This window comes from Trachinotus anak, unplaced genomic scaffold (genome assembly GCF_046630095.1).
Source record: "Trachinotus anak isolate AG129_WGS33_773 ecotype Australia unplaced genomic scaffold, CSIRO_AGI_Tana_v1 ptg000021l, whole genome shotgun sequence".
Lineage (NCBI taxonomy): Eukaryota > Metazoa > Chordata > Actinopteri > Carangiformes > Carangidae > Trachinotus > Trachinotus anak.
Genome location: NW_027273872.1, coordinates 10,314,044 through 10,337,291, shown reverse-complemented (window position 1 = coordinate 10,337,291; position 23,248 = coordinate 10,314,044). Strand labels below are relative to the sequence as shown.

At 41.4% G+C, this 23,248-nt stretch overlaps 1 protein-coding gene across 1 annotated transcript; it reads right to left on the bottom strand.

Moving 5' to 3' along the window:
- Window positions 1–388: 388 nt before the first annotated feature.
- sparc (secreted protein, acidic, cysteine-rich (osteonectin)) lies at window positions 389–22,282 on the bottom strand. Its single transcript, XM_071458399.1, has 10 exons — window positions 22,174–22,282; window positions 13,090–13,155; window positions 12,493–12,546; window positions 9,916–10,003; window positions 8,027–8,148; window positions 7,432–7,552; window positions 4,541–4,674; window positions 3,611–3,759; window positions 1,403–1,551; window positions 389–854 (listed from the first exon to the last, which is right to left on the bottom strand). Exons 2-10 carry the CDS (start codon window positions 13,144–13,146, stop codon window positions 826–828), a joined length of 903 nt encoding a protein of 300 aa, XP_071314500.1. The 5' UTR covers window positions 13,147–13,155; window positions 22,174–22,282; the 3' UTR covers window positions 389–825.
- Between the last annotated feature and the right edge of the window lie 966 nt (window positions 22,283–23,248).

The window sequence follows — 23,248 nt, the reverse complement described above, 5'->3', positions numbered from 1 at the left end:
TGACTCATGGAGCCGTTTTGATCCCTTCTCTGGTCATTTCAATACAAATTCCTCAGCAGAGGAGAAAGAAATGCAGATATGAATGCATGCAGAGATTTCCAGATCTTTTCATAGTCTTTTATTTATGGAAAGAGTTTGGTCGTGCTCTCAGTGTCAGTAGAAACATGTTAATCGTGAGAAAAACTCTCAGCCTGCGAGATTTTCCCCTCATTTAAACGTCCAAACAATATATCCTCTTTATTGTTTTAAAATATCAGTACACGTGTGTCCTCGTGCATGGAAAATAAAAATGAACAACTCTTATAGCAGTAGTCAAAAGATCAAAAACCAAAATACAAAAAAATGACAAAAAAAATGAGCCCACCACCAAAAGAGTGCAAAAACTAAATAGTTTTGTAGAAAGCAAGCAGAGGGAGCATTTATTTAGAAACTTTATTTTTGACTTTACAGTTTTGTCTCCTCAAGATAATGTTTCAGACTGATCTCCAATTAAAGCCCTGAACAAATCATATCATCTATATAATATTGTCAACAACATACATTTACATCAGAGGTCTTTAGTTTTCTTTACTGGGTGTTTTGTTCAACAAACAAGAGAACACATGATGTTAGTACAGACTGTGCACATTTCTCTTTTGTAATCTTTTTTTTTTTTAGTGGTATAGGTAGGAAAGGTCATTATTTAAAAAAAAAAACAGATCAAAATAAAAAATAATTTGCAATTAGCACCGTTACTGTGATTTTATTTTTTTTTAACTTAGCGATCAGCACCTTGTCCCGTTAGTAGCAACTAGGAGTTGTCATACTGCTGCTGGTCAGAGGAGCTTAGATGATGAGGTCTTTGTCCACATCCTCTGCAAAGAAAAAAATACAAAACAGCCATCAGTTCATATTGATCAAATGATCAGTAAAAATATAGAAAATATCCAATAAATGAATTAATTAGTGGAAGAAAGCTTAATAAAGAATTGCAGAACTAAATAAAGGTGCAAAAGTTCATTGACTTAGATCAAAATACTTTCACTTGCAACGATGCAGAAAAGATGAATTAAAATAAATCAAATTTGAATTTAATAATGAATATGAAATAAAAGTCTTTTTATTTATTAATGTTAGATTAATGTTAGAATTTGATGCTTCTCTGTTTTTTTTTTTAACTTAAGTACTTTTAATATATTTGAGATTTGAACCGTGACTTGAAGAAAAACATCAACACAATAATAAATGATAAAAATAATGAGCTGCAGCTCTTGTTCATTTTCTGTAACTAATATGCAGAGTCCTGTACTTACAGTGCATCAGTTCCTGTTTTAATGATATTAAAGTGAAAACAGACATTTCTAAACCGATTCATGGGTAAATCGGTTTATTGATCGTTTCTGTGTGCACGGTGGATACTCACGCTCCTTGATGCCGAAGCAGGTGGCCCACTCCTCCAGGGCGATGTATTTGTCGTTGTCAGCGTCACACTCCTCGAAGAAGCGAGTGGTGCAATGCTCCATGGGAATGAGAGGGGCACGCAGAGGGGCCAGCTCTGTGTGGGTCAGGTACCTGGAGGTGCACACACACAAAGAAAAAAAACACTGATGAAAACAATGGGAGCAGACATGAAGAACACATGTTGTGTGTAGCTGATGATGCTGTCTTCATGTGTGTATCATGGTTTCTGAATGAATGAATCTATATAGTGAAGTAGTGACAGTATTACTTTTCCATTGAGTCTAGTTGCCACATCATCAGTTCTTTAGCACAAGTAAGTAAACAGCAGCAGCTGAGCTGTTGGATCCATCAGTTTCTGTGGCCTGAGACCAGAGGCTGCATCGTCCACGCTGGGAACCAGTCAGCTCTCATTCTGCCAGGAGCTCAAATGCTGCCTCAGCAGTACAGATAATTATGGGTGAAAAGTCTTTTTTTTCTCTGGAAGGTTCGTAACTGAGTGAAATGACCTGAATGATGAGAGCTGGTCCAATTCTCTAAATGATAAGGAAAGGAGCTGCAATGCTTCCTATCTTATCTCCTTTAGCATAGGAAACACTGGACTTTCCTTTAGGAGAAAATGCCGTTCCACAATTCCTTGCTGCACCAATGTTTGAAACGATAAATGTAGAAACAACAGAGCAGCTGTTTTATGTTTGTGACACAATCTAAAACTGATGGAAATCCTCATATTCTTCCAGCTCTCAACGAAGGCGGACGCATCTTCCCCCTCTCTCCTCTCCCTTTTTTTCCCTGCTTTGTCTCGTCCTGTCTTGTCTAAACCTTGGAAGCCTCTCTCCGCACTGTTCTCTAAATCTAAAATCATGGAATTGGTCAACTGGTCTCTCAACGCAATTGACAGGATCTTCTCGACGAGAAGCCCAGGTTCGGGGGAACCTGTCTGCCCTGGCGGAACGTACGCCACTGGCTACATGAGGGACTCCTGGGAGGAGTGGAGGGTCGTGTGCCTGGCGATTCTTTCCGTTGAGGACATCGAAGATCTCTACATATTCGGAACTGTGATATCAGGCTTTCTGCTGATTGGATTAGGCATTGCCCTGATGTATCGGAAAATTCGGAAGACGGTGACAGCAGTCCAAATCCCCATGCTGCCCGACATAATTGATGGAGTGAGTAAAGCTGTAAGCACTCAGACTGTGATTGTGAACCGCAACTTGGGAACCACCTTGGAAGGAGCTGTCAACACCCTGTCTGTGGTAATAGACAGAGCTGTTAATGCTCAGACTGTGGTCATAAATCGCAACATGGGTCACATCTTGGAGAAGTTTTCAGCTTTGGAAAGGAGAATGGATGAAGATGACCAGAATGGACAAACAGAGTAAGCCGTGTCTATTGAAATACGACTGCTCGCCCTAACCCAAACAATCATAATCTAATCTGCGTTCCGGCCCCTGCAGCACCAGCCTTGGCCAAGGCCGGTACTGGAACAACTCCCCCACGAGATCTCTGCAGTGAGACGCTTCTACTCCTACCCCACCCCCTTCCTCCACGGACACCTGTTGATTGTTGACTCCGTCCGGGACCCGATCAAGGATGTCTCCATGGCAACTTGCTGTGTTATCGCGATGACACCCTGCGAACTGAGGCACTGATTGTGAACTAGACGAAGCGACTCTCCAGGCCTATGCACACACACACATTCACGGACACCTCTTACATGTACATATGCAACTCACCCCATCTCACTACCCCATCCCACGCCTTCGCCGCTTCCTCCCATCCAGTGCGGCGGGCGGGGTCCGATGGCTGCGCCATAATGGCAGCGGCTGCGGCTGGCTGCCTGTCTGCACTGGAATCACCTCCTCCCCCCTTTCCCCCCTCCCCTGGAGCAAATTGTCTTGAGTCACTGTGTTGTAAGATGTGTTTGTTTATATATGCTTATGTTGCTGAGGTTTTTTTTTTTCCCGAATCCTAGTGTATGTGCAGTCGGATTCTCTCCTGTCTTTTCCAGAGTCCTTATGAACTCTCCTTGACACCTTTCCTTGACCACGTCACGTTTTCATAGTTTACACGCCCTAACGTGCTGATGCTGCCACGTCAGGATGAAGCCTGAACTCTCCTCCATCCTTTCATCCATGAAACGTCTGTGATGTTTTTTCCCCTGCACACGTACCCGTCGACGGGGTGCTGGTCGAGCTGTCCGAACTGCCAGTGGACGGGGAAGATGTACATGTTGTAGTTCTTCTCGAAGTCGTGAGCCAGCAGGTCCAGAGAGTGCTCACCAGCCTGCAGCCTCTTCTCGTTCTCGTAGATCTTCTTCACCTGAAACAGTGGACAGACACCGTTCAGACACGCAGCAGCTTCCAACAGTTAATGACCCCTAATCAGCTTCTTGCATGCTCTGTTTAGAGAGTTTAAAATTTAAAATAATGAATCCAATTAGCCCTCAAAAATAGCCTCTGAACTCTGGAAAGCTTTCTGTCCAGCACAAGCTCTGCTGCTGTCAAATCTAAACTGTTTTCCAGCTGTTCTTAATATTTGAGAAAAGGTCAGTCCGCTCTGGTGGGTGTGGAGCTGTTGTATAAATGCCAGTAAAGTGTATACATAACTTCTCTTTGGTGTTTAGGTGCATTTCACTCATATAAACATTTCCTCAGTGTGAATGAGTTACATTATCAAACAGTTTGGATTCGTATTCATTCTTAATGATTCACTTCAAGCAGAAAACACTTTTAAACAGGTTCAATAAAAAAAACAGCGTTCCCGTGGAACCAGTGAGCAAACTTTACTTCACCAGTTATAATAATATATCTCAGTATTTGTGCCATTAATGTATTATTTCTCTTAAGAAGCAAATAAAATCTCATTCAGTTCCATTCTACTGTGTCAAGAGTCTCCACCTAATGTAAATAGACATTAAGCCATGTCTATATAAGGTTTCTTGTGAAAACCTGTTGATCAGTGGTTCCTTTTTACAGCTTTAATAATATAAACGTTAAATGTTTATAGGTTAGTGCTCTGAGCTAAATGGAGACATATTGGGGTTAATGAATGAATGTTTACGTAACGTCTGTAAAGTCTGAATGTGTGTTGACTGACTCACCCTGAGCTTCTGCTTCTCAGTCAGCAGGTTGTTGTCCTCGTCACGCTCGTACAGGGTCACCAGAACGTTCTTCAGCCAGTCCCTCATACGCAGGGGGAACTCGTTCAGCTCGCTGTCCAGGCAGGGCTCGATGTCTGCGGGGGAGAGAACACCAAGACGCCATCATGATGCTGTAAATAAATAAATTCAACCAGCCCTCACATAGGCAGTTTATGAAACAAGAGACACCGCAGAGGAAGAGCCATTTTGTTTGACGACATCTATCTGATTTGTGATGGTAATTTCATGGAGGTGTGATTTGAAAATGGACTGAATGAGCCTTTAATGAAAACCCTGCAGCATATTGTAGAAGAACTCTAATGATACTTGACCACCAAGCATGATTGAAGCACCCAAGTTAGACCAGCTGGAATAAATACAGTTATGTTGCCAATATTTCTGACATTTGCTTTAGAAACTCAAATAAATAAAACTGACCTTTTGTCAAATAAACACATGACATCCTCTTAAATTTTACTCTTTTGTTTTCATCTCTATCTGGATGCTTTAACTTTTAATTTTAACTTTTAATCTTCATTGACTAATCTCACATTTGCAGTCATTTTCCGCAAAACTGTGTGACATTGGCACTTATCAACTGAAAGCTCCTACTCAATGCAAGCTAAACCAAGTTCATGCTTTTTTCTAGAGCATGAGACATTGAGTATAAATATCGAGGTATTTTCTTGATGAATCCTTTACATTTAAACATCACATTAAAAATCTCATCACCAGAAACAGATCCAGCTGCTACAGACTTGGAGTTAACAATCTGTCCCCAGATTCATTACTGGAGATCCCTATAACACTCACCGTTGCACTCTGTTTAAGTTGGTCGGTCCTCTCTGACACAAAGGTGTGATAAACACATGTACGTTTTAATCCATGAAGCACTTATTGGACATTCACCATCCTATATAACATCTATGCTGGACTGGACCACAGGACCAGACCAAACTCACTCTGATAACTGTCTTATGCTTCAAGTCCTGGAGTTTACTCAGTCTTAAGTTTTTGTTCACCAAACACATGGAATTATCCACAACACATTCTCCAGACTCACCACCCTGGACAATTCAAGACAATGATCTCAAACCACTTCACCTCAGTGTGCTAATGCCTTCACTAAGTACTTTCCCCTTTTGAATTTTAACTGTGCTAGTGAAGGAAACCTCAGTGATCTTTGAGGCTTAAACAAATAAATGAAAATAAATGAAATTTGAAATGAAAGCAGCTTTCCAGCCTGATCACTAACTAACAGCATAAAATCATCTGCATCTAAATGTTCGTATTATCTCATCCTCAAATATCCACAGTCACAACCTACTTCCTGTTATGCTTTGGACAGCACCCCGATCTCCATTTGAACCCTCCAGCCCTGACTCATCTCTTCACACTGAGTGTGCGTCATGTTCAGTTTGAACAGTGGAAGAAATGCAGCCTGCATGTTTGGACGGATCCTCCTGCAGCCGGAGCCGCCCATCAATCACGCTGTGAACTAACAGGACACTGAGAGCTGAGCTCAGATCAGCTCCTCAGCTTATCGTCCAGATAAGTCAGAGCCAAATACTCAGGAACTTCAGATACGTCTGATCCCTCACAGACAGAAACAGATAAACAACAGAAACCACATCATGTCAAAACATAATGCAGGAGAGGAAGAGAGAAAAACAACAAGTTTCATCAACTGCACCTGAAGGTAAAGAGATAACATTCCAGCTAAAGTGATTAGATCAGCTTAGTAATTGGCTTTCCATAATTTTTAAAATCTACAGCAATCTCAACAACTGGAGGAAATGATGGACACAAACAAACTGAGAGATGCACATCTTTTCCTTTCTTCTGAACAATCTGTGCATCTCCTGCAGTCTAATTACCACTCATCCATCCTGGGGAATTAGCAATTTTGTTTAATGTTGGACCTTAGTGAAAGAGTTTTTTAAAATTTTTTTTATTTATTGCGATCTGTTCTCATCCTTTAATTCTGAAATAGCGTGAGTTCAGAGACGCTCAAGTCACGTTTTTCGTAACCCTTCATTTTTCATTGTTTTTAGTCGTTCTTTTGAACTTTAATATTGTCTTTATAGGCGTTTGTTCTGTTTTCTGTCAGTTGTATGCAGGCTCCTCTGATTCACCGTCACACCAGAACTTGTTTAAGTGAAAAACTGCAAACACTCAAAGTGGAATTTCAGATTCTCAGAGGGTGTATCTGTATTTTTCCACCTCATTTGATTAAAAAGGCATCAACATCTGGCCCTGCTGGGACGGGTGTGTCCTGGGCAGAGACAACACACTCTCCAAAGAGACACTTATTCCATGAATCAGCACCATTAACTACATTAACGCCCACAGTAGTTCCTAACTGAGGTGTTCATCATCTCTAATCACTCTACTGAATATCAAACAAAAGACAGAATATCTCACTGATCGCAGCTGTGATGGAACAGATGTGATGGATGGTTTGAGACATGAGGGTGAGTCTGCTGGATTCCACATCCACATGAATGTCAGTGTTGCATCAGGTTGTTTTGAACAGCAGCTAAAAGCTTAGTGCTTTAGTTACCACAAGGACACTTAGACTAAACATGTCCTGGCTGTCTGTCCTTCACCAAAACCATGCTTCCTCCTCCAAATCGCCTAAACTAGTTCAGAAGTTATGACTACTTTACTGTAATTTTCTGATACCATCTAAACTATTTGAGTGTTGAGTCGAGGCCAGTGGAATCAGAAATGGAGCGGTGACAGTTTTAGGAATGGCTCTGTTTACATGAACAGCTGAAAACTCTCAAGAGTTTGGGCTCAGAGCTGAAGACTAACAGTCAACGTGTCAGAAGCAGGGCGCGGGAGCTCACATTTGCAGGGTCCAATGTAGTCAAGGTGCAGCTTGTGGCCCTTCTTGGTTCCCTCCAGGGTGCACTTGGTGGCGAAGAAGTGGCAAGAGGTGTCGTAGGTCTTGTTGTCGGTGCCGCAAACCTGAGGAGGAGAGAGACGGATGAGTTCTCATCTCTCATGCTCTTTGTAATAATATTTCATGAGCGGCTGCACTGCTGTAATGATTAACGAACATGCATGTTTAGTATTAAGCCCCAGGCAGAATTAGGTGCTAACAAACTAATGACTTCACACAATCTATCTACTTTTTATATTTTACATTCAGCATTTTGCACAAAGTTCAAAGGACATCTTTATGGATAGACAAAGAAGATATGAGTGAAAATATGAAGTGTTTTATAAATGGACTAGTGTCACTGTTCCCAAGAAAACTAAATGATGTCATCCTTGGTTCATGGACTAACTTTCTGCCAAATTTCATGAAAATCTGACGTGTGGTTTAACAAACAAACTGGACCAGTCTTTGGTGGTGAGTTTACATGTACAAGATAAATAGGAATTTACAGTTTCATTACGAGTTAAAGGAGACATCCGGCCTTTTGTCTTTGAACTCACATGCTCGAACTCTCCCTCAGCAGCGAGGCAGGTGGAGGGGTCCTGGCAGACACACATGGGAGTGTTGCTCTCATCGACCTCGCACACTTTGCCCTTCTTGCAGTGGTGGTTCAGACAGGGATCTGTGCGGAAACGCAGGCAAAGTTACAGTCTGTTCCTCAGTGAGTGAAACACCCAGTGACCCAGTTCAGACACAAAGACTTTCCAGTCCTTTAGCACAACCTTTTTTTTGGCAAAAGGAAACTGAAATGAAATCATTTATATATAAAAGGCTTAATAGGCAAAATGACGAAATGACTGTGTAAACAAGAAAACTGTCATCAGAGGGTTTGTGCTTGAATTTAGCCTCTGTTCAGTCGAACAGAAGTGAAAACACAGCCATTATGGAAAAAAGCAGATATTAACACAAATCAAGGTGTCAGACTGAAGCAGACACAGCAGCTATGGTGGTGCATTATATTTTACTGAAAGCTGTACAGACACATCTGACCACAAAACAAAAACTTCAATATTAGATATCAATATCAAAAATAACACAGCAGCATCAAACCTCTATCTTTTCTTATGATAGTTCCTCTAAAGGGAAAAGATTATATTTCTACCTTTTGCACCACACTTGTTTTTTTTTTTTTTTTTTTTTAAATTAGACATGAACACATATTTTTCCTGGTCGATGCTCCAGATTTCAGGTCTTAACTTTCTACTGACTTAAATATACTTTTGAGTTTGGAGACACTTTCTGTTTCTGTTTTTCCATCTATCTATTTGTTTATTTACTTTTCCATTTGAAGCATCTCAGAGACACACATCCACAATCTGACAGCTGCAGTTTTACTATAAGCTTCTCCTGAGGATAAGATAATCTCACACAACATCACATTTATCTTTCCTTTCTTTGCTTCCTTCCCTCTGTCATCCATTCTTCCTCTCTGGGGATTTCTGTTATTTCATTATTTCATTCTCTCTTTATTCTGGTGGATTTTAATTCCTTATGTATTAACATGCAGGATTAGTTTTATACTCTGAAACAGACCATGCTTCTTTTTTCTTATTTTAACAGTCTGTAGAGTTTGTTATATCATAAACACTTTTACTGGAGTAAATGAGCTGAGCTCAGGCAGAACAAAATGTCTCGCCCAGTCTGTACAGTTTGTACAGTCCTGTGTTTTCCTGTCGGTGTTGCCTGCGGCTGAGTCTCTGGGCTGAGCTGCCTCTTAAAGCCGAGGGGAACATGTAATTACAGCCGTCTCCTCATAGAATGAGCCAGTCTGTCATTACGGCTGTTTGGTTTGCCAGTCTGAGGCTTCACGCAGCTCTGCAGCAGCTCACAGCTCAAACACTGCAGCCGGAGGAGTGAGACCATGTTGTCACCGAGTGTGTGACAGGATGTCGAGTGTGGAGCAACAAACATGACACCTTTTATCTCTGTAAGTGTGTGTCCATACAATACACACAATGGACACACACTTTTCAGGAATTTCTGCTTGAGTTATTATTATTATTATCATTACGTTTTTACCCTTTTGACAAATTTTAATTAACTATATATTGAAAAAAAACCTGATGCTTACACCTGTTCACTTCTCTAGGCCAAAACATCAAAGAAGCACATGTAACAAATATAATAATCAAACATTATCAAGTACATCACTGATAACTGATACAGATAAAATAACGGTGGTTTATTTAAATATTCTCACAGTCACATTGTGGAGACTCATGACCTATGTGGGGATAAAATACAAGGTAAACCATTAACTTGTGGTTCAGGTTTGGGTTAGACCTGGGGTTTGGCTCATCATGGTTCTGGTTAAGTCTCCAGATTAATGTAAATAAATGCAAAATCATCCTAATTGACAAAAATGAAAAGTTTGCATTTGTGAACTTACTCTCAGCAACAACATCTTCGACAACCTCGATGGCCTCGTCAAACTCTCCGACCTCAATCTGCACTGGGTTGGCCCCCACCTCAGTCTCCTAGGAAACATGAAAGGTCAAAGGTCAGACTGTGAGTGGCTACGAGCTAAGAGGAAAGGAAACGCAGTGACTGCAAACAGCATGTCAGCTTTTCTGCTCGATAAAGTTCTTCTGGATTTGCCTGAGCAGATGATTTCCGTGCAACAGTCTATTTCTGCATGAAGTCCACTCAAACCAAACCGCTTAAATATCCCTGGTTTTCCTTGTTGAGACGTCACCACTAAAGACGGTTCCTCCCTGAGCAGCAAGACCATAATATCCAACAATAACAAGCAGCTGGGTCCACATGTGGTGAGGCCATGAAAAACGTAATGGATTCCGGAGGGGCTGGTGGGCCGAGCGAGCGGCTAAAATTAACAGCTGTGGGAGCTCTGGTCCCGCCAGACCTCTGGAGCAGGAAATGATAAAAAAACGTTCACATGAAGACTAATTCCACTGGTCCAGTACCAGGATATTTCTGTGGTTTGGTATTGTTTATAATGGGTTCATGAGGGACATTGTGCCATCTTATAAAATATTTGTAATTATTATTTCTGTTTCTCGGTATGAGACAAAATCATAAAGAGAGCTGGAAGGATTTCATCAAAAGCCTCAGACGTAACAAATGGATTTCAGAGGAATCTGGTGAACAGATTTAATTAAACCTTGGTCGTAATCCAGACCTGAGATTTCCACGTTTAACAGATTAAACTCTGAGGGAACAAATTGACTCCAGGAATTTGAGAGACAGCTGCAAGACAGAACATCATGTCATTTACGCATCACACACTTTAAAAGTTTAAAATTTTATGCAAAGTGATGATGACAATGACAATCGAAGGGGTCAATTTTTTCTCTGGAGTGAAAGGAAACCCAGTACACGTGCTTCAGTAAACTGAAGTGTTATAGTCCTTACAGTATGTTGCTTGTTTAACTAAAGCCGTCAAATAAATGTAGTGGAGTAGAAAGTGCAATATCTCCTTCTGAAATGTCGGAGTGAATGTAAAAGATAGCATAAAATGGAAATACTCAAGTAAAGCACAAGTACCTCGAAATTGTACCTACGTATAGTATTTAGTATAAATGTACTTAAATACTTCCCACCACTACTAATACAATTACTGAGCCTTCAGGACACATATATTTTAATATTGTTCAATTACGCAACAGGTAAAACTACTGATATAAAAGCAAAAAGTAAAAGGCTAACTAAACCACCACAGTTACAAAAAGACTACTAACATGAAATAATAAACTCTATCTACAACAACATCAGCTCGCTAACATTAGTTAGCTAACCTGTAACTTAAAGCTAAAGTTAGAAACTAGCTAACATTAGCGTTCAAGACACTTGACTCATTCTAATTCAGAAACTCAGAAGCTAAGAAAGTAACATGTACCTACATCTACCCACAGTGTGTGAAAGAGGCACCAGTGCAGCCAGCAAACCAGATGTTTAGCCAACATTAAGGTAAAGAGATGGTATGGTCCACTTTAGGGGTGTCTGAAAACGTATTACAAAATTCTTTCTAGCATGAATATTGGAAATATATTGTAATATTTACAATTACAGAAGTACATATAAATGTTTCGACCCCACCCAAACTGCAGATTTTACCTCTTTTGGAAGGGGATTCAAGTCTTAATCAGGCTGTCACACCCCCCCATAATTCAAACCCATTATGCCCTATGTGTCTGATGCAGATATGGTTTGAACCACAATTAAATAAACTTGACCCTTAAGCTTAGTGCTTCTAAAGCTTCTTGTCAAGTCTTGTCAGTGGGAATCACTTTACTTTAAGAACCCACAAGCTAAACAAAAAAGTAGTTTTTTTTCAAGAAGTTACTATTTGCAGAGTCAGACTCAGCTGATCCATTAGCTATAATAAACTTTATAACATTTCCACAGGTTGTGTAGTTTGAGTTGCTCACTTGTGGACGTTCACAGGGTAAGTCACCGGCATCATGTGAATAAATACCACTGAACTTCCTTGGCTGCAGCATTGAAACCCCAAAGCTCCATCACAGATCAGATCATCTCTCTGAGCAGCTGCGTGGCTCAGGAAGCACAAGGCTGCAGCCAAATCAAACTGAGACCAGAGCACAAGTATTTGGCTCCAGTTTCCTAAAGAAACCAGAGGAACCCTGATGTAAACTGTGCAGAGTTTAAAGGATATTTCTAGTTTATTACAGGTTGGGCCTTGGATATCATTTCTATCTGTGATTATAACTTAGTAGTGACCAAAGTAAATGATTATCTGACTTCTCGTGTTTCTTAAAAGCCTGCAGTTAATTTGGTGAGTTGAATGTTGTTATTACTGATAGAAATGATGAGCAAAACCCGAAAAATAAGAACAGAGCCATAAAAAAATGGAATCATCCTTTCATTTTTCATTTACACTTTACATTCTCCGTGTCAGTTCAGTCTGCTGAAGAGGATTATGTAGATTAATAGAAGCAACGGCTACTAAATGGCTTTTTAAAGAAACAGGATGAACATCTGGACTGACCTCAACAACTGGCTCCTCAGTCACTGGCTCTTCCACGATGAGCTCCTCCTCGGTCTGGGACACACACACACACACACACACACACACAACCATTATCACCCTTGCATGTGAGCACTTGAGTAAAGGATGTCAGAAGCAGATGATCTCACGCACATGTGCACCCACCCAATAGCACACTGCAGAAGCACACACACACAGCGCTCACACACATGAACACACAGCCACACACACACAGCGCTCACACACACACACACACAGTGCTCACACACATGAACACACAGCCACAGCGTACTCTCAGGGGAGCTATTAGATTTAGGAAAACAAACATTTAATCCTCACAAACATGCAACGTGAACATACACACCCACAAGTAGATATATACAGGAACTCCACATGGATAAGAAAACAAAATTACCACACACACACACACACACACACACACACACACACACACACACAAACACACACATGATAACTCACATATGCATCTCACGTGAACTGAACACAGCCAGGAAAGCACACAAAGAGAGGAACATGCTCATAAAGACAAAAGCAGACCACACACACACACACACACACACACACAGTAGAACTTACAGGAGCAGCCATGGCGTGGCCAGCCAGGCACAGAAGGAAGACGATCCACACCCTCATCTTCAAAGTCTGTGGAGACAAAGAGAGCTGCAGGTGAACTGATGTTTCCTTCATTTAGATTTCCCTTGAAAATGAAAATTATACCTCACCATTACTGCATGTGTCAACATATTGACAAAGTGAGACCATAAAGCTTCGAACAAGAAAATAATAAAGACACTGAAATATAATCACTGCACCAGAGGAGGTCTGTCCCTTAAACCTACATTTTTTATTTTTAGATTTTATTTCCCTCTGATTATACATGTTTTTTGGATTTAATGTCTTTTGTAATGCACCTTGCAACTCTTCCTCCTCCTCTCAGTATTGGTAGTATTATCAGTGTAGTATGATGGAAAAATGCAGTAGTTTTGATGTCTTCATTCATTGTCATACTACCCCAGAATCTATGTTAAGAAATGCTGAAAATCAAGTTGAAATAAGTCAAAATCAGACAGACTTCATGGCCAGTTCCCCTCTTACTCAAATACAAAGACATGAGTTGGAATTGTCGATGAGGTCTAAACAGCACCAGCTCTAATCGTCTCATGAAGCCCAGCAGTCGTCCTGAAGACGACAGGAGCATCTGGACACAACAAGTAATGCAGCTCTCGCTGCAGACTGATGGAAACTCTCCAGCTTCCCAAACAAAAACCCTCAGTGTCTGCTTTGTTTACTGGCACGGCATGTTGAAACTGTCTGTGGCTGTTTGCGGTGTTGTTGAAAGACTCTCCCAGAACATCATTTCACCAGCTGAAAGGGATTTTCTCTCATTCCAGAGCATAATTCAGTGCAAGGGCAGTAGGCAATTACACTACATTACGCCTCAGACACAGGACTGTCAGCGTATCTTTCAGCTCCTGTCTTTACGCACACTTCACACTGCGTTTTTTCTGAGGCGGCAAACTGTCACTCTTCATATTCACACCAGACTCTGGAGAATTACTTTCCACTCAGCTGGTTCTGTAAATCTGCCAAACACATATTTACATTTGTAAACCATGAGAAATGTGAAGGAATATGACCCTGATGTGTGATTTTGTGCAGCTGAATTGGGGGAGGGGCAGGTTATTTACATTTACGTGGCCACAGTTAGAGGTTCAAATACCAGAGGAGAGACAGTGCTCCTGTAAAAAACGAGCCTATACGTCGTCTGTGCAGCAGGTTATTATGACCTGTGGGTGTGTGTGTTATTTTTAAGAGACATCTAGTGGCTGTAGCAATTATGACAGGAGCAAAGGGAAAAGTCGAGAAATATCTCAACAACCTTTAGAGGGACTGTTATGAAATTTGGGGCAGATGTTCATGTTTTCCTCAGGATGAATTTAACTTTGTTCCAATACTTGGATTATTGATCAATTACCCACCAGCCTCAACTTTACTTTTTGTTTCGGGCTAATTAGCAAATTTTGGAAATGAACAGCTATTTCATATAAAAAATGCACAAACTTCCTGTTTATTCATGGCTGCCCTGAGAGGAGCCTTCGCATGAGCTCCTATCTGTCTGCCTATCTTTCTCCTTCCATCCATTGTCGGGGGCTCGAGATGAAACTGCTTCTCTTCCTTGATCATGTCTCATCTGAAGGGCTAACTAAGGGATTCTTTGTTTGGTAATGGAGTGTGACATTGCTTGGTCTCCGTCCCTCTTTTTGAATTAGTTATCTCCCTCTCCACCTCCACGATGTCAGCTGTTTCACCCAAACATCCAGAAAACCATCTCTATCCCTGTCGACATCAAAAGACGTGTGGTCTATAGGGGCAAGTTTAAGTGTCTGTGGAGGCCAACTGTAAAGATCAAAGTTCTTACTCTTTGATATTATTGTTTGCATTTTTTTGGCTGGTTATCAAAAAAAAAAGTGGAATTCACCTCAAGAGAAGAATCTGTCTCTTGCTCCTGTTGAGTATTTATTCTGCTGTGAAGGAAATGCTTCATGCAGGGCAATAAAGCTAAAGTGAGCTGACACAGTTTGAACAATATTGTGCAGGAGATCAGCGGGGGATAGTGAGATTTACAAAACAGGGCTGTGCATAGTTTGAATTCCTGCACTTCGGATAAGAGGGCAGCAGATTTAACCCAACAACAGATGACTGAAATGGAATGATCCAATCTCCTCAAGGAACATTAAACTTTGTACATTTTTTGTGCACCAATTATCAAATCAGACACGGAGAAACTAGAGGTGAAACCCTAGGCCCTGGAAAACGTCGCCTCGAGGGGAAACTGAACTTGACATTTCGGGGGAGGCCGGTTGCCTGGTGTCCTGAAAAACACAGGAACGCCTGAATAAGGCGACATGTTTAGACACATGCAGCGAAAAGGGTAAAGTTTGCATATAGTCAAAGAGAAGTGGAGGGTGTCAGCATGTGTTGTTTGACAAACCCTCCAGCAACATAAGCGCATTCTGTCATCTGCATGTAAAAAAATGTCTTTATTTTTTGACTGTAGACTCATTTTTCTTCTGTTGTCAGTGTCATTCGGTTTAGTTTTCTCGTATGAGCTGTAGCGTTCTTTCTTTCCTTGGAGCAAGTTTGTACATGTTTCACCATCAGATAAAAACGCTCAGAACGTGACTGGAGAGCTCTGTCCTCCTGTGAGGATACGCATGCACTCTCCAACCACGGTGGTCATATTTGCTCGGATAGAAACATTGATTCACACGGTAACAGCTGAAGAATTTTCAGAATCAGTCACATGCGCATCTGACATTTGTCACTACTCAGAGAAAAACTTTTACAAGATTCATTTTTTTATTTGTTTCATAGAGTTTGGTGGTTATATGGAAATAAACTAATATGCATCATTTTGTTTTTTTTCTTGTGATCACAAAGAAATGTAATTGTAATCTTAACTTGTTATGTTGAGATCATGGAGTGTTTTTTTATGTCAAAGCCACATACTGTATTATTGTGTTAAGACCAACATACAATAGAAAACCTTATGTGAGTGCAATGTCCTCAATTATGAGAAGGGCATCGTAAGTCCCTATGAAATTCAATGTATATGTAATACCAAGTAACTTAATTAATGCCATTTTTCTATTTTGTAGATAAAGATTTGTTATTTATTTATATAACCATGTTGTTTTGCTGACATGCTGACATGTAGCTTGCGACGCTGAACTGTTGAAACTTGACTTCATTCATGCAAGAGAGACCCTGTCAGTGTTTTGTTGCAGCGTTAAACACAAAATATTGAGATAATGAAATCAATTCACACTAAAAAAAATATCTCTGTGATGTCTTCCTTAGGCTTCCATACATGCAACATCCAACATGTAGTGGCTGTTTTTACAGCTAGTGCATGCTACAGTCGCTGTAAACTGTAACCCAACAATATCTGTGGGACTGTAGATCAGTTTTCTCGGGATCTGTATCAGTCTCAACCACACATCACATCTCAGATCTGTAACCCTGTTTTGATGTCTCTGGGAGATGTGGGTATCAGTACAGTAGATGTTAGAATAAACATAGGACTGAGAGTGAAAGGAATCCTGAGAGGGGATGTGACCTGCCTCCTAGGTTCCTGCATGCAAGACAGAATAAATCTGAAAACTAAATAAAACTGAACAGCAACCTGAGCATTGTTGCATTGTTCTGTCCCACCTGTCAAAGGGAACTAAAAATCCTTCAGTGCTTCATGCAGACTGAAGGCAGGACTTTTACAATGGTGACCACTGTTTGTGAAGGTCTGAGGAGTCATAAGACTTGGATGTGGAAAAATACAGAAACTCTGGCAGAGGTGGCACACGGTGACGTCTCCAAATAACCTGTACACAAGGAAACTTCTCTGTACCTTTGAAAAAGCTGAGCTAAAAAAAGGGGGTGTGCTGCTGACGGGAAATTTCATAAAAAGAACCTCTGACACATGTTTAAGTAGTGTGTCTGATTGAGAGTGAGAGCTAAATGCAATCGCAAAGAGAGGAAAATAAAACCGTCTCATCTCCAGAAAAGCAAGGGGTCAGTGTTTGATTTGGAGGGACGCGGCGTTCTCAGCATACGTCCGCTTTAACGTATTCCTGTTTGGTCAGAGTCATTCGGTGGGAAGGAGGAGGCCGGACGGACTGACGTAACAGCAACAGAAATTATTTTATTTGGAAAGCTGCTCTCATAATCAAACAGGGCTGAGGCTAAAAGGGAAACTTCAGGCTCATAAATGGGGCCTTTCTCCCCTCAAATGTATTTAATTTGGGAGGTTAGTTAGGTAAGCGAGTGTAAACTCACTATGGAGGAAAACAACCTGGACTGGAAGTTCTGCTAATGCAGATATCTCCCTCACTTTCTCTCAAATATCACTTGTTTTCCGTCTTACTCTGCCTCTGTCTCTTTATCTGAAGGGGGACAGATTTTTAGAGCAATTCTTTTCTCTTTCCCTCGGTGACATAACAAGCGGGGTCAGAGGCATGGAAAAACAACCTGCAGCAGTCTGTGTGCCAGCAAACAGGGCAGACAAACAACACTGGCATGCAAAGGACCGTGAAGAGGCAAATATTGAGACAAGGCTCTGAGAATGAACAGTGATTTCCTCTGTCTGTGCTCAGCTCTACAGACGTGGAACTATTCAGGTGGAGGGAGATCCTTGATTTTGATAATCAAAGAAGCATGTTTGTCATTTTTTAAAGCACAATTACCAAAAAATTGCTGGTTTAATAGAGCCAAACCTCAGTCCATCATTTCCAACACTGCCTCTGTTTTCTGTTGCAGAGGTGAAACAAATAAACCTAAAAAGATGGAGTTATTCTCAGAGATCATGTTTCCTCACAGAAATATCTTCAGTGTGATCTCTCCAGTTACTTTTCATCCCAAAGTGATGCTGGTCCTGTGCAACCCCCTTTCCTTTCTAATTTTGGTTGAGGGTTAATGACAAAGCGAGAGGTGCCAGCTCAGAGTCTTGTTGGTGCAGATATTCTTAATCTTCTAGATGAGGAAGGAGAGTTTTCTTCTGTGGCTTCCACCACTTGGTCTTTATGATGGGCAGATTTTTTTTTGGGACCAAACAGGAGTCAAAAGGTCAAACAGGTGCTCGAAGAGACCTGAGTCTGGCAGTAAAGCCTCAGTTGTCAAGCAAAAAACAGTGCGAGCTGTCCCGGCTGGTGTTGTCTTCTCAGTTCTCCTTTGCTGTGTTTTCTAGATATGAAGCTGTCGCTGAAACACAACATCTTCTGAACCTTATAACTGCACTGTTCACTTCACATGAGACAGTGATTCCCATGGCAAAATAATCTTTAGATTTCCCCGTAAAAACAACAAAAGTATTTACTGAGTTGTTCTTTGAATTGACTGTGCACCTTGACACAACCATGTCAGATCAAAATAAAATGTCGTGTTGCTTATAAGTGAGATAATTTGCAGAATATCACTGGTCTTCATTTGTTTGCACGTGTCTTGAACCATAAAAGTGCTATTTTGATTTTGAACACCTTCATTACGAACTTTTACTTGGGTATTTTTCAGAGGTGAATTCTATAAGCTTGGTCAGTTTTCTTTCTCTCTTTCACCTCCTTCTCTTCAACTGGTATAAGACACCTGACACATCCAGATTCTCTCAGAGAGCAGGGGGGGAAATCCCTGCTTGGACAAAGAGCAGTTTTCAGAGACCAGCAGTCAGTCGTCCCTATCAGTCAGGAAACAAGAGAAGGAGGGTGGAGGAGAGAAGAACTCTGAAACCTGAGTTTCTTCTCAGGTTTGCTGCTCTCTCTCTCTCTTTCATTTGGCTTTTGCAATTTGCTTTCATCCTCACTCGCCCCTTTTTATTTGTGGCTTTTTACATTGTCCTTTATCAGTGATAAAAGCACAGAGCTGATTTCTTCGTCCTGATCAAACCTCCTCTCCCTCTCTGAAGAGATAAAGGTTCAGCAACCAGCAGCTACTTCTCACGTCTGAGAAGCTGGAACCAGCAGATTATCATGGCACTGTTGCTTGAAAAACGGTTAAAATGATTCAACAGCTAATCGTTGGAGGATGAAGTGCAGGGTTTGCACAAGTCTTGATGTCCACCGACTGACACTGCTTGATTGACAGGAAGTGACAAGTGACAAAATAAAAGCCTGTTGCAGGTTTCATCTTTGATCTAAATCAGTTAATCAGTCACTATTTGCCTGAGGACAGTGAGAGAACATTTCAGTCAGGACCTTAACCTTCTGTCCACGTTCTTCTTTCTTATTTCACAATGTCTTTTTTTTCCCTTTTGCTCTCTTTACCTCCGTCCTCCTCTTGAGACTTCTCTTTGTCACTTTGTTTTCATTGCTTTACTGTCTGTGTCTCATCAGCTCTTTATCCTGCTGTTCGTTCCATCTCCCTCTCTCTGTCTCTTTCTTTCTTTCTTCCTGTGTTTCTCTCCATCTCTCTCTTTCTTCCTGTCTTTCTCTCCATCTCTCTCTTTCTTCCTGTCTTTCTCTCTCTGTCTCTTCACTGACACTAAATTCCAGGTTTTTCTTCTCCACGTCGAACTCCCGACAGCAGCACAAACCTTCCTTCCTGTTGGGGGATTAGGGTTTTTCTGGAGGTTGCCAAGCTGGCCTGATCTTTCCCTGCATCCTCAGCTCCAACACCACCACCACCACCACCCTCCCTCCTCCCCCCTTACTCCTCCTCCTCCTCCTCCCTTTTGGTTCAGACCTGCCACCTCAACAATTAGGCAGCCAGAGACGCCGTGTCTCTACCTCGCTCATACTAATGCAGACACATATTGTCTCCTGAGAGAGCTCAGGAAAACCCTCGACAGGTGTGACCAACACAGAAAACAAGGACTTCTTTTAAAATCAAAAGAACCTGATGGCGTTTGTCTTCCGTGAGCAGATATCTGGAATGAGTGTAAGGGAAGTGGAAAAGACAGAGGTGCTGTTTTATGTTATTTTGGAGCAGGGGTTATTTTGAAATGTCTCTGATCGAACACAAACAACTTTCAAGAAGAAAATCTGAGGAAAAACAATTTCAAACACTGGTGGATGTCCAACAGTTTCCAAAGACTCCATCATATCTAAAACAGCTCCAATTAATGTAGAGGCACAGGGTTTATTAAGTTAAAAATCACTTTCAGACATGTTTTAAGACACATAGGATGTGTTTTTCTACAAAAAAGTTCAATTAGCTGATTGAAATTTCTTATAATTACACCTTCTCCTTCCCCCTGATTTGAAAAAAAAACATAGAATCTGTGAATATGCAAATATTTTCTATTTCAAAAGGACAACAGATGTTTCCTGTTTTACTGCTAAGTCCAACCTCAGTGTATGTGCACTGCAGACTTAAAGTTTACTCGTCACATTTGGTTGCACATGTGAAAACAGCCTTCTGGGATCAAACTGCACAGACACGCTCAAACACTTCCAAGTGAAAGAACAGCGGTAGAGGGAGATTTTAACTTTATCACTCTGTGTCTTTTTTTATTGCTCTTTCAATCAATTGCTTCAGGATTAGAAAGTGCCTGTTTCCAACAACCAGCACATATGACCCTCACCAATCTGGAGCCGCACAGTCATATTGGACAACTGAACATGTCATTTCCAACACCAGGGCATTAATCTTCTGCTCTAAAAACCTCCACTACTCTGTTTCCACCCCACGTTAAACATGCTTGCTCCGAATGAGCAACAGAAGCATTAGTTAGGCCCAACACTGCTGGGTGATAAGGTCTGGATCATTTCTTTACGGAGCAGGATTTGTGCATGCTGAAAGAGGGAAGGGTCTTCCCCAAACTCTCTACAGAGTTGGAAACACACTATTGTCTAGGATGTCCCTGCATGCTGCGGCATTAAGACGTCTCTCAGCTGGGACTAAGTGGTCTGGACCAAACCAAAAGTGCACCAACAGTTTGCCAGAGTTTCAGCCTCTCTGCACTTCTCTCCCCTGTGGGTCAACATGGGTGATGCTCCGACACTTGAAGGCATCTGAACTAACTCAGAGCGTTTTAAACAGCTGGCAACCGATCACCATGGCAACCCGCATTCCTTTACATGGGAGTAATCAGAGAGGGGGAGTCACAGAGGGGATGGAGGGAGGGAGATGGAGCGACAGAGAAACACTCTCATCGCTCTATCTATCAGGCTTTGTTGGAATCCCAGGCACCCCTGCTCTTCCCCTCTCTTCATCTCTCCTTTCTTCCTTGTTTGCTTTTTGTTATTTCTTTTCACATAGAAAACCCTTCAGAAGTCCATTTACAAAAGTGGGAATTATCCAAAAACAAAGAGGCCGCTGCACTTCACCATCTGCATCCAGACTCAACTGTGCCAATGGTTTCATGGTTTCATAAAACACTTTTATGACAACAGCTAATCCACCATTGGGATAAGACAAAACAAAATAACTTCATTAATGAATGTGTCTACCTCTCCCCCCTCCCCCAAGCCTTAATCCACAGTCCACCTCCCGCCTCCTCCTCCTCCCCCTCCTTTTCCTCCTATTGCCGATGTGGCACACAATACCTCAACAGAGAATGATCTACATAATCAGAGCCTGTTTACCTGCAGGGAGTGATTTTCCTTGCAGCTGTTTGCAGTAATGACAGAGGAGGTTTTTCACTGAGGCTTCAGGTCACAGTCGCTGCCTTTTAAACCAGGTGTCATTGTTTGAAGTACATTTATAAGAAAGTTTAGATAATTGTAAACGGGGGGGGGGCAGGGTGACCCCGCAGGCAGGGGGTTGTGAATTTGTTGCAGGTGATTAAGAATAACCAATCAATACTGGGTTGAGTTTTGAGACAGTAGCTGGTAAAAGTTTTCACTGCATGTTTGGTCAGAAAAAGAAGCTGCAGATTTTGTTTGATTTAATGCAACAAAAAAACAAAAATTTAAATATGTTTTAGGAAGAATTCTGCATTTAAAAGTTCAGCTTCAGCAAAAGTTTAAATCAACTTAACAGTGTAGTTTTAAAGCAGGATTACACTGCATCACAAAAACTTCATCACTTGCCAACTTTCATTCCTCTCCCCATAATCAAGTCTTATCCCTTTCAGCAGAGCATGTACGCTCTCCTACACTTAAACCAAGCCAGTGTCACATGATAAATGACAAACAGGAGTCAGGAGATTTGGTGCAGAGTGAGACCTCTTACCTTCAGGTTTGCAGAGCAGGGACACCAGGAGAGAAGTCAGCTGTGTGCGGGGCCGGGGACGATCTAACTCTCTCACCAGTTCACACAGAAGACATTTCCAGTGGGACGTCCCAGTTAGGACGCAGACCCCCCCACTCCCTCCCCCCTCTATCCAATCCTCTTGTTACACTCTCCCTCCCTCTCTTCCTGCCTTGATAGGCGGGGCTTAATGTTAACTCTCTGCTCCCACTGATATCTGAGTCCAGACTGGAATTTGCAGTTTGGGAAAAACCTACTCTAGTAGTTTCCACACAGGCTGTTTGTAGATGTGTGGAGCTGAAGATAAAAGAGTCATAGCATAAAAAATGTACCACGTATGCAGATGAGCAGTGTTGCATGTACAGAACTACATGCACAGTTCTCTACATATTTTGCACTGATGTGTGAAGATGTATGAATCCAGCACTAATAAATTCTGCATCTGTATGAAACAACAGCAGGATTTTTCACATCATATGCCAACTAAAGCATTATTTATTGTTATGTTTAATCCGCTAAACCACTTGGTAAGGCAGTGAAGGATTGTGGGTAAAGGTCAGCAGTGACGTAATAAAAAAAAGTTGGTCTCATGTAAACTTAACTTGTAGCAGAGAGGTTTACTTGTGTCTATTTCCAGGGAAATGACTTTGATGTTCGCCATCCTGACCCTGCGACACATCCTGTGCTCTCCTCCTCCGAGAGGTCAGAGGTCAAGCTCAGATACAGGACAGCAGTCATGGAGCTGGAGCGGTTCACTGTCGTGTTATTCCTTCAGGAGAGTGAACACATGCTCCACATCTTTATCAACACACCCACTGACTCAATAATATCTATATCTATGTCATGTTTGCTACTAGAGAAGTTTAAATTGCTCATGAAGGAAAAGTGCGAAGCCAAATACTGATTTGAGTTCAAATTCTAGCACACTGTATGTGATTGGAATAAATAACATACACTTTGAGAGGTGAAGTAATTATGAGGAAATCTGCAAATCATTTGAACTTTATTTAAGATACAGTAACGCATTGGTTCATCTTATGAATTAGGTATTAGGTCA

Bases quoted from the DNA above. Each gene is read 5' to 3' on its own strand.
- sparc (XM_071458399.1), bottom strand. From the start codon at position 13,146: ATGAGGGTGTGGATCGTCTTCCTTCTGTGCCTGGCTGGCCACGCCATG. The intron at 12,547-13,089 runs GTAAGTTCTACT...TGTGTGTCCCAG, and splicing joins GCCACGCCATGGCTGCTCCT to ACCGAGGAGGAGCTCATCGT. The intron at 10,004-12,492 runs GTCAGTCCAGAT...CATGTTTCCTAG, and splicing joins CTGAGGAGCCAGTTGTTGAG to GAGACTGAGGTGGGGGCCAA.